Source organism: Triticum urartu, chromosome 3A (genome assembly GCF_056163025.1).
Source record: "Triticum urartu cultivar PI428250 chromosome 3A, HENAU_Tu73, whole genome shotgun sequence".
NCBI classification, from domain to species: Eukaryota; Viridiplantae; Streptophyta; class Magnoliopsida; order Poales; family Poaceae; genus Triticum; species Triticum urartu.
In genome coordinates this window covers 290,067,443-290,078,675 of record NC_141875.1, presented here as the reverse complement: position 1 = coordinate 290,078,675, position 11,233 = coordinate 290,067,443, and the positions used below count along the sequence as shown (strand labels likewise).

Genomic DNA, 11,233 nt, shown 5'->3' with positions numbered 1-11,233 from the left:
CGCTTGCTCATGAAGACCTAGGGCATTTTGAGGAAGCCCATCATTGGAATATACACGCCAAGTTCTATAATGAAAGATTCCTACTAGTATATGAAAGTGACAACATAGAAGACTCTCTATCATGAAGATCATGGTGCTATTTTGAAGCAAAAGTGTGGTAAAAGGATAGTAGCATTGCCCCTTCTCTCTTTTTCTCTCATTTTTTATTTTTTATTTTTTTGGGCCTTTCTATTTTTTTATGGCCTCTTTTTTTTCTTTTTTTATTTGTGCTTCTTTGGCCTCTTTTATTTTTTTATTTTCGTCCGGAGTCTCATCCCGACTTGTGGGGGAATCATAGTATCCATCATCCTTTCCTCACTAGGACAATGCTCTAATAATGATGATCATCACACTTTTATTTACTTACAACTCAAGAATTACAACTCGATACTTAGAACAAGATATGACTATATATGAATGCCTCCGGCGGTGTACCGGGATGTGCAATGACTCATGAGTGACATGTCCGAAAGAATTATGAATGGTGGCTTTGCCACAAATACGATGTCAACTGCATGATCATGCAAAGCAATATGACAATGATTGAGCGTGTCATAGCAAACGGAACGGTGGAAAGTTGCATGGCAATATATCTTGGGATGGCTATGGAAATGCCATAATAGGTAGGTATGGTGGCTGTTTTGAGGAAGGTATATGGTGGGTTTATGGTATCGGCAAAATTTGCGCGGTACTAGAGAGGCTAGCAATGGTGTAAGGGTGAGAGTGCGTATAATCCATGGACTCAACATTAGTCATAAAGAACTCACATACTTATTGCAAAAATTTATTAGTTATCGAAACAAAGTATTACGCGCATGCTCCTAGGGGGATAGATTGGTAGGAAAAGACCATCGCTCATCCCCGACTGACACTCATAAGGAAGACAATCAATAAATAAATCATGTGTCGGAGTAAATGACCACAGGTAGCCTAGCCGGCTCCCCCTGGCACTTCAGAAAAATTATAGGACGATTGAGTCTTCAAGACGTGGGGCCGCCTTCCCCCAGCTGGCTACCTCTCTGGCCGGCTGCACGAAGGCGGCCCAGCCCTAAAAGTCCCCGTGAGGAAAACCACGAGAAGGCCGGCTCCAAGAAGCCGGCCACAAGAAGGCCGACTCCAAGAAGCCGGCCCCCCGTCAGGCGGCCAAGAGCGCGCCCTTAGAGTCTGCACCCACATAACGGTGATGAGACGGGGGGTGGCTACAGTGAAGCCTGCCACCCCCGAATCCCGGGACACCATCACCCGTTCGGCGCGGCACTGTTGCTATGTTGACCATGACGTCACCCACGACAAGCTGTCAGTACGACCCGTGGGTGGAGGGCCCCCTCAGTCAGGGAGACGCCTAAAGGAGGCCAGGCCTCCCCTAGTCGGCCTGGCGTGTGGCCGACTCCCAATAGCCAGCTAGTTCACTCCCTCGAAGGAGACGTCCCATTAAGGAGATAAGACAAGGTACAGCGGTAAGCCGCCAGGCGGCAGCGCTGTAGCCATGCTTACCATGACAAAGCCCTCGTCACCAGAGGCGAGGCAACAGTAACCAGCCTCCGACAAGACCTCCGAGCGGTGGGATTGGCCTGTCGACCAGAAGGCCGGCAGCCGACGGGGTCCCCCAGCCGGCGGACCCCACCAGTCAGCGGGGAAGCCGACGAGCGTAGACACAGACGGCTGGGGCCCACGCCTAGCCGGATTACCATTGTACCGTTGGGGGGTAGGCCTATATAAACCCCCCAGGGCACCCATGCAGGGGGAGCGGGGATCGAGTAGTTTTAGACACCACAACGAGAGGGGAAGCGGGTTAGCCTTGCCTCTATTCTCCCTCTCACCGAACAGCTCAAGGAGCCTCTTGTAGCTACTTGTCGATCTAGTGACCATGCGGAGGCCCCGCAGAGCAGCAGTAGGGGTGTTATATCCACGGAGAGCCCTGAAGCTGGGTAAGATTCGCCGACATGCATGCCTTCGCCTCATCCCGCTTCCAGGCACCGGCGACGTTTTATTGGCTCCCACAATGATAAGCCACCCGTTGGCATATGTCGCACCAACCACCTGACATTTGGCGCCCACCGTGGGACCAGGTGCACCATCGTCCGGAGACCTGTTCTGGACGGGAACCCTCTTGCTTCCTAGCGTGCGTAGCCAGCCTGGCTCGCCCGATGGCGCTTGCCCAGACACGCTGCAAGGCGTCGCCGATGCCTGCGTGGCGAGCTGCCTCGCCGATCTTCTTGGCGAGGCTCGCATCTCCGACGAGCCCGCATCCGACACGGGCACAGGCTGCCCCAAGAGCCACCTCGTCAGCCTCCTCGACCAACTCCACGTCTCTGGCGAGCTTGCCACGGATTTGGAGTCGGTTGGCTGCACCGACCTGATGCTTGTCGACTCCGACACGGCATCACATGACGCCTTCCCAACCAACAAGGTAATCATCAATGACCTCTTCCTCGAGCCAACAACAGCGGCAGTGCCATCACCGAGGTACTGGTCATCAGCCACGGCGCCGCCTCTGGCGAAAACACCCACGACACCCTACAGACGGCGATGCACGACTTGTCCGCCCCTGTCCCGGGCGACGCCTATGCCAAGAAACTGGAGGCGCTCCGCCTCGCCCTCGTTGCGGAGGGCCAGAAGCTAGCCACCATGAGACGCCTCACCGAGGCTCACCAGCGCGAAGTCGACCACGCCGCCTTCGGCACGCCGCCTCCCGACAGGCCGAGCCGCGTCGGCGTCATCAAGAAACACGGCGCGTCTATCGCCGACATGCTGGGAGCAGACCGCCCAGTCTATGCCACGCCTCTCGAGAACCTACGCACCGCCCAGGCGGCCGCAGACGAGTTGAATGGACTGGGGCCCAATGAGCTCTCATACATGACAAGACGCATCCAGCAGCTTACCGACGCGGCCACAGAGCGACATGAAGCCGGTGCCTGCGCCGAAAGTCCTCCCCCACGCCGAGAGCATGGCACGACGTCCCGAACGCCGACTGCGGGCAACACCTGCACAAGGAAAGAAAAGGAACCAGCTGCCAGCCGCAGCCGGACTTGAATCTCCATCGAGCGTGACGCAGAAGGCCGCCCTCGAGCTGTGGAGTGGTGGGGAGACCCTCCTCCTCCACCTCGTGGGGAGAGATACCCTACCCCGCCGCCTGTCACGCATCCGACTCTCAGCAGCCGGCTGGGCCGCCGTGAAGGAGTCGGCAAGAATGACGCCCGCCACCGGATCGACCGCCTAGCGCGATCCCTGGCCCTGGAAGAAGAAGATGATGTCGGCCCGCCTTGCTTCGGCCCCCGCATCCGCGATGAGCCCTTCCCCAAAGGGTTCTCGCTCCCAAGAGACATGCCCAAGTACAACGGCTCCGTGAAGCCGGAGGATTTGTTGATCGACTACTCCACTGCGGTTAGTATCGCAAACGGCAACAGGCATGTTGCCGTGAAGTATGTGCCCCTCATGCTCCAAGGCACGGCGCGCACCTGGCTCAACAGCCTCAAGCCTTACAGCGTCAATAGCTGGCTAGACTTCACAGAAACCTTCATCTGTAACTTCACCAGCACCTACAAGCGGGCTCCCAAGCCCCGATAGCTCACCTTGTGTGTCCAAGGGCCCAACGAATCAACTCGCGACTACCTCACGCATTTGGCCGAGCTCCGCAATTCCTGCGAAGGGGTGCACGAGGTTCAAGCTATAGAGTACTCCACCACCGGGTGCCGAGAAGGCACCCTCCTCAAGTACCGAATCCTCTGCGACGAGTCGACTACCCTCGACAAGCTGCTGATCATAGCTGATAAATACGCCACGACCGATTCCTCAATGAAGACTGAGCTTCGAGTAGACGCCTCCGGGAAGGTGCTCGCTCCGAGTCCCAAGACGCCAGCTGGAGACTCCAGCCAGCGCTCGTACCAGAACGACCACAGGCGCAAGGCTCCCATGCCGCCTTCCGCCAGTCGGCAGGTGGACACAGTCGAAGACGAACAACCCGAAGGGCGACCTATGCCCAAGAAGTAGAAGCGCAGCAGGCCGGCTTGGCAGCCGGCTTTCTCCTACGAGCAAGCACATGATGCCCCTGCAAGTTCCACAGCGGCGCGAAGCCTTCAAACCACATGACCCGAAAATGCCACTGGCTCACGCGGATCTCCAAGGGCAAGGGAATAGCACCGCCTCCGCTTGCTGGTCAGCCGCCTCTGGCCCCTCCGCAGCTGGCCGCTCGACCAGCAGTCGGGGCTGTTCAAGACGAGTTCCCCGATGAACACGCCGCCTACATCGTCTTCATGAGCCAACCAGAAGATTGGCGTAGACGGCGCCGATAGCATCAAGAAGTCAATGCAGTCGCCTCCAACAACCCCGAGTTCATGCAGTGGTCAGAAAGGCCTATCAGCTGGAGCCGGACAAATCACCCAGAGGTGATGCCGTCTCCTGGCTCTTACGCATTGGTTTTGGATGCCACCCTCGCAACAGAAAGGCGAGCTGCCCGTTTCTCCCGCGTGCTGATAGATGGCGGGAGCAACATCAACATATTGTACCGTGACACCATGGAGAAGCTGGGCATCAATACAAAGAAACTCATGCCTAGCCGGACTGTGTTCCATGGCATCGTACCCGGCCTGTCCTGCTCCCCAATCGGCAAGATCAAGATAGATGTCCTCTTTGGGGACAAGGATCATTTCCGCCGAGAGGCGGTGTGGTTTGAGGTAGTGGATCTGGAGAGCCCTTACCACGCGTTGCTTGGTCGACCTGCTCTGGCCAAGTTCATGGCTGTGCCCCACTATGCCTACCTCAAGATGAAGATACCAAGTTCCAAGGGCATCATCACCATAGCCGGAGACTACAGGAAATCCTCCGAGTGTGCGGCAGCTAGCAGCCGGCTGGCCGAGTCCCTCATGATTGTTGAAGAAAAGAAGATACTGGATCGAGTCATGGCCATGGACGGCAAGCAGTCTGCCCTGTCCCCCGACCCCAAGGAGTGTGATGCCCAAGGTTCTTTCCAGCCGGCCAAAGAAACAAAGAAGGTACCTCTGGACCTGGAGCACCCAGAAAGGTTTTCCACCATCGGGGCAAACCTGGACAGCAAATAGGAATGCGAGCTTGTCGATTTCCTCCCTGAGAATCGGGACATCATCGCATGGTCCCCCAAGGACATGCCGGGTGTTTCGAAGGAATTCGCCGAGCACAAGCTACACGTCCGAGAAGGTGCAAAACCAGTCAAACAGCCCCTCCGCCGACTATCGGAAGAGAAGAGAAGGATTGTAGGAGAAGAGATAGCCCGGCTTCTGGCAACCGGCTTCATTATGGACGTTTTCTTCCTAGAGTGGCTCGCCAACCCGGTCCTCGTGCTGAAGAAAATAACAAGTGGCGCATGTGTATAGACTACACTAGCCTCAACAAGGCATGCCCCAAAGATCCCTTCGCCCTGCCAAGGATTGACCAAGTAATAGACTCCACAGCCGGATGCGAGATGTTGAGCTTCTTGGATGCTTACTCAGGCTACCACCAGATAAAGTTGGATCCAGCTGACCATCTGAAGACCGCCTTCATCACACCATTCGGAGCTTTCTGCTACCTGATTATGACATTCGGCTTGAGAAATGCTGGTGCCACATTTCAGCGTTGCATGCAGAAATGCCTCCTCAAGCAGCTCGGCAGAAATGCCCACATCTATGTAGACGATATTGTGGTGAAGACGGAGAAGCGCGACACCTTGCTGGAAGACCTCAGAGAGACAATTGAAAACTTGCGTCGGTTTCAGATCAAGCTTAACCCCGAGAAATGCGTGTTCGGGGTACCAGCCGGCCAGCTCCTAGGCCTTTTGGTCTCCGAATGCGGCATCGAGTGCAACCCAATGAAGATCAAAGCCATAGAGAGAATGGAGATTCCCACCAAGCTATGAGACATCCAGAAATTCACCGGATGCTTGGCATCCCTGAACCGCTTCATCAGCCGGCTCGGGGAGAAAGCTCTCCCCCTCTATCGACTCATGAAGAAGTCCACTCACTTCGAGTGGAACGACCAAGAAGACCAAGCTTTCCACAAGCTAAAGAAGATGCTGACCACGCCGCCTGTCTTGGCCGCACCAACTGAAAAAGAGCCCATGCTCCTTTACATTGCCGCCACCAGCCGGGTGGTCAGCACAGTTATCGTGGTCCAGCGCCCAGAAGAAGGCCGAGCTTAGCCTGTATAGAGGCCGGTGTATTGTTTAAGCGAAGTATTATCCACCTCGAAGCAGAACTACCCACACTACCAGAAGATGTGCTACGATGTGTACTTCGCCGCCAAGAAGCTCAAGCCCTACTTTCAAGAGCACCCCATCACGGTTGTGTGTACTGCCCCGCTCGCCGAGACCATAGGCAGCCGGGATGCATCTGGTCGGGTGGCAAAATAGGCCATTGAGCTAGCTCCCTACACGATCTTCTACCAGCCCCGCACCGCCATTAAATCCCAAGCACGGGCCGACTTCCTCGTCGACTGGGCCGAAACCCAGTACCTGCCACTGGCCCCTGACTCCACTCATTGGCGGATGCACTTCGATGGGTCCAAGATGCAGACTGGCTTGGGAGCCGGCATCATCCTCACCTCTACCAAGGGCGACAAGCTCAAATACACATTGCAAATTCATTTTGCCACCACCAACAATGTGGCCGAGTACGAGGCACTCATACATGGGCTCCGGCTAGCCAAAGAGCTCGGCATCCGCCGGATCCTGTGCTATGGCGACTCGGATTTGGTGGTCCAGCAGTCATCTGGCGAACGGGACGCCAGGGACGCGAACATGGCGAGCTACCGCTTCCTTGTTCAGCAAATTAGTGGATATTTTGAAGGATGCGAGTTCCTTCATGTACCACGGGCCGACAACGTGCAGGCAGATGCCCTGGCACGAATAGGCTCCACCCGGCAAGCTATACCAACCGACGTTTCTCTTGAACGCCTCCTCAAGCCATCTATAAAGCCATCTCCTGAATCTGATTCCATCTTCGTGCCGCCTGACCCTGGCGCAGTCGGATCCGACTTGGGGAACCAAGCAGGTGGCTCGGGGACTTCGACAGGCGGCCCGGGGACTGCCATAATCGCACCAGGCCCGAGAACTTCGGAACTCGGCCCGGGGGCTACTGCAGTCGGCCTGGGGATTGCAGTGACACAACAGGCAGTGGCCGACACCAACTCTTCACCACCCAGCCCACCCGCCCTAGTCACAGTAGCAGTTCTGACAATAGAAGAAGTCACAGCTCCATCATTGGCCTAGCCCATCCTCAACTTCTTAGTAAACAGAGAGTTGCCAACCGACGAGATCTTGGCAGGACAAGTTCAACGCCGAGCTAGAGCATACACAATAGTCAACCGAGAGCTTGTTAGGCGCAGCGTCACTGGAGTCTTCCAGCGCTGCGTGGAGCCAGAGAAGGGCATAGCAATCCTCAAGGATATCCACCAAGGCGAATGCGGCCACCACGCGGCCTCAAGATCAATCGTCGCCAAAGCTTTCCGCCATGGATTCTTCTGGCCGACTGCTTTGGATGACGCCAAGGAGCTAGTCAAACACTGCAAAGGGTGCCAAGTTTTCAGTTCCAAGCAACACCTGCCGGCTTCTGCACTCAAGACCGTCCCCCTCACCTGGCCTTTTGCCGTCTGGGGGCTGGACATGGTCGGCCCATTCAAGACGGCACGCGGTGGCATGACACACCTGCTCGTCGTTGTGGACAAATTTACCAAGTGGATTGAAGCAAAGCTGATCAAGAAGTTGAATGGGCCGACTGTCGTGACATTCATCACAGATATTACAACCCGGTACGGCATACTGCATAGCATCATCACCGACAATGGCACAAATTTTGCAAAGGGAGCACTGGCACGCTTTTGTGCAACACACGGCATCCGGCTGGACCTAGCGTCTGTTTCCCACCCACAGTCAAACGGCCAGGTTGAGCGAGAAAACGGCCTCATCCTCTCCGGCATCAAGCCCCGACTGGTCGTGCCACTTGAGAGTTCGGCCGACTGTTGGCTCGACGAATTGTCGGCCGTCCTCTGGAGTTTGCGCACTACCCCAAACAAGTTAACCGGCTTCACCCCTTTCTTCCTGGTATATGGTGCCGAGGCTATCATCCCAACTGACATCGAGTTCGACTCACCTCGGGTCACCATGTACACGGAGGCGGAGGCCAATGAAGCACATGAAGACGGCGTTGACCTACTGGAAGAAGGTCGGCTGTTAGCCCTCAGCCGGTCCCCCAGCTATCAGCAGGGCCTGCGCCGCTACCATAGCCGGAAGGTCAAGCCAAGATGCTTCCAAGAGGGCGATCTTGTGCGCCAGCTGATCCAGCAAACAGCCGGCCAGCACAAGCTCTCGGACCCTTGGGAGGGCCCCTTCATCATCAGCAGAGCTTTAGGCAACGACTCCTACTACCTAATCGACACACAGAAGCCGAAGGCACGCAAGAGGGATGATTCCGGCAAGGAGTCGGAACGACCATGGAATGCCAATCTCCTCCGAAGATTTTACAGTTAAAAAGTAGTACGTGGCACGCTACCTTTTGTACTAAGTACGAGACAAAGTGTACCCCGAGGAGCACTCGGGGACTACCCTCTTTTATCTATGAATGATGAGTATCACGCATATGATTATGTTACTACATTTGTTTTTTTTGTCCGGCACAGGGTTCGACCAGTCGGCCGGGGGACTCGCCGCCTCGAGTTATATCTGAAGTTCTACCTGCAGTCAGACAAGTAGTGTGCCGGCATCCAAGCCCCCTCTTGCCAAAAGTCGCAGCTCGAAGAATCGACTGTCCGACTGGCAAGAGCCAAGGGCAGGAAAGGATGCCCACATGAAAAGCGGCTAAGTACTAACAAACTTATATAACACAAGCCGGCCTCCCGCTCCGCCAGCCGGCTACTAGAGCAGCTGGCTGGCCGCTTCCCATTCACCTTGCTGCAATCTAAGAAAGCTCGAGTACTTGCCTTCCCAAAACAACCAAGTCGTTCTCTAGCCACAGACTGTAGAGCAGCTGTCCGGCTGGGGAGGCGGTGGCCAAGGGAAGGCGGCAAAGGAAAAAGCCAAAATGATGAAAAGCAAACATGAACGGAAGCCAAACACATGCATAATATTTACACAAAAGACCTTCGAAAGGCCAGCATTCAACATAGTCTGAACACACCCCCAGTGGGTGGAACTGCGCAAATTTAATAAAGATTGTTCAAAAGAGTAAAAAGCAGCAAAGCAAGGATGGCGGATCAGGCCAAGGGAATGACGGGCGAGTTGGGCAGGTTGGTGGAGTTAGTAGTGCCGACTGGAGGAGTGACCGACTGGCGAGTCTCGGCATCGTTGCTGGAGGCACGATCAGGCTGAGGCGAGCTGGTCGCTTCGCCATCTAGCACAACGTCTTCACCATCCTCTCCCTCTTCCCCTTCGCCCTCATCGCTGGAAGCAATCTCCTCCGCCGAGTCCTCACCTTCTGTCGGGTTCAGCCCGAACCACTCCTCCGGCTGAGTGACGCCGGCATCATCCACCTCAGGGGCAAAGCTGCTGGTGCGGTGTACTCGGCGATCGCCGAGGCACGCTGGACGATAGCCGGCCGCACTGCCTCCAGCTCCTAGTCAGCCTCCTGCCGCCAGGTGCTCAACTGGTCCAAGTTCAGCCCAGTATACCAGGCTCGGACGAATTCCAGCGCCGGACCGGGCCGCTGACGCCTTCCAAGTCTCGAAGCGGCCGACTGCGACCTCCAGCCAGTCGGCAGTCCGGTTTGGGGTGCGGGGAACCGCCTCACCGGGCCAGAGGGCGGCCAACACTTGTGCCCCGCGCGCGCTGAAGACGGCGGAGCATGCGGTGGGCCGGCTGCAAGCGGGCTTGAAGCGCTATAAGCTACTCCTCAAGTGACCGGCTGGCACCCGGTGCGATCTCGGCCCCTGCCTGCCGGCATGCGTCGCGGTAGGCCTTGATGGCTTGGGTAGAGGCAGCAGACTAACCGGGGAAGTAATATGCACAAAGAAGAAAGCAGTAGCACAAAATCAAAAGACGAACCAGATGGCGGGAGGCAGGCAAAGAAGTGAAGAAGAAGGTGGCCTACCGTCGATTAAGTCTTCCACCCGGCTGTAGCCTTGGCTCAGCGCCTGCCTCGTCTCGGCCCAGTTCGCCGCCTCGGTCTCATACTCGTCTTTGAGGGCGGCCTCGCTGTCCTGCGCCGCCTTCAGGGACGCCTTGTGGCTCTCCTCCTGGTCGGCCAGCTTCATGGCCAGGCGATCGCACTCGGCCTCCTTGGCACGAAGGGCGGACAGGGCTCCGCTTAGCTGGCCCCTCAAGTCAGCATTGGCCCCTCAGATATGAAGAAAGAAGTCGTCAGGAAAAGATCTGACCCGACTGCTCAGCAGTCGGCCCGAATCTCGGGGACTACGCCTAGTCGGTGCGCTAACGCGCCCCCACTTGAGATAAAAAACGAAGCACTTGCACTTACTCCGGCTCTCGGTCAGGTCAGTGGCTTTCTGATTCAACTCCTGGGCTGGGAGTTGAAAGCAGCCGCGCGGAGGTTGTGGTACTCCTGCAGATAAAACAAGAGACGCGAGTCACCTTATAAATAGGGCAGGCGGTCTTTTTCACTTTTTCCCTCGTGCCTCTTCGTCCCATCGTCTTCCTCGCGTCGCCCCAGCGCTTCGACTCCACCACTGCCGTCGGACTTCGCCTCTGCTTCGACCTTGGCCGATGCATCACCCTGAATGCACCATAAAATCGCGGCGCCTCTCCGCTGTTCCCTTAGCACTAGTAAGCTTTCCTTTCCTCCATTGTAGATCTGCTTTTAGGTTGTGAGCGTTCATCAGTGTTCGTCGGTGTTCATCACTGCACGGTGGCCCTTTGATTCAAACCTCGATATTCAACCTGTATAGTGATGGCCATAGTCCTTCTTTTTTCATCAATGCATCTCGTTTAAGTAGAAACGCCAGTCTGAACCTTTATCGACTGCCTCGGTAACCATATTTCGGTCTGAATAAAGTTTCATTTTCTGACCCGTGGTAGATTCAAAATTATAGTACCAACTTGTTAAACTTGTTTTTCCATCACTTAGTTATTTCAGATCTGTACCTTCAATATCAATATATGACTTGTCATGTGCGTTAGTCCCCAAGTGCCAAGTGTATGACTTGTCATGTGTTTGGGACTTTGTAATAAGTTTGGAGAAGAAGCAATAGCCATTAGCCCCCAAGTGACAACTGTATGACTTGTCATGTGCTTGGGACT

At 55.6% G+C, this 11,233-nt stretch overlaps 1 protein-coding gene across 1 annotated transcript; it reads left to right on the top strand.

Moving 5' to 3' along the window:
• The first annotated feature begins 6,787 nt into the window (after positions 1-6,787).
• On the top strand, positions 6,788-7,258 carry LOC147979482 (uncharacterized). Its single transcript, XM_087515232.1, has one exon. It carries the CDS (start codon positions 6,788-6,790, stop codon positions 7,256-7,258), a length of 471 nt encoding a protein of 156 aa, XP_087371358.1.
• The last annotated feature ends 3,975 nt before the right edge of the window (positions 7,259-11,233 follow it).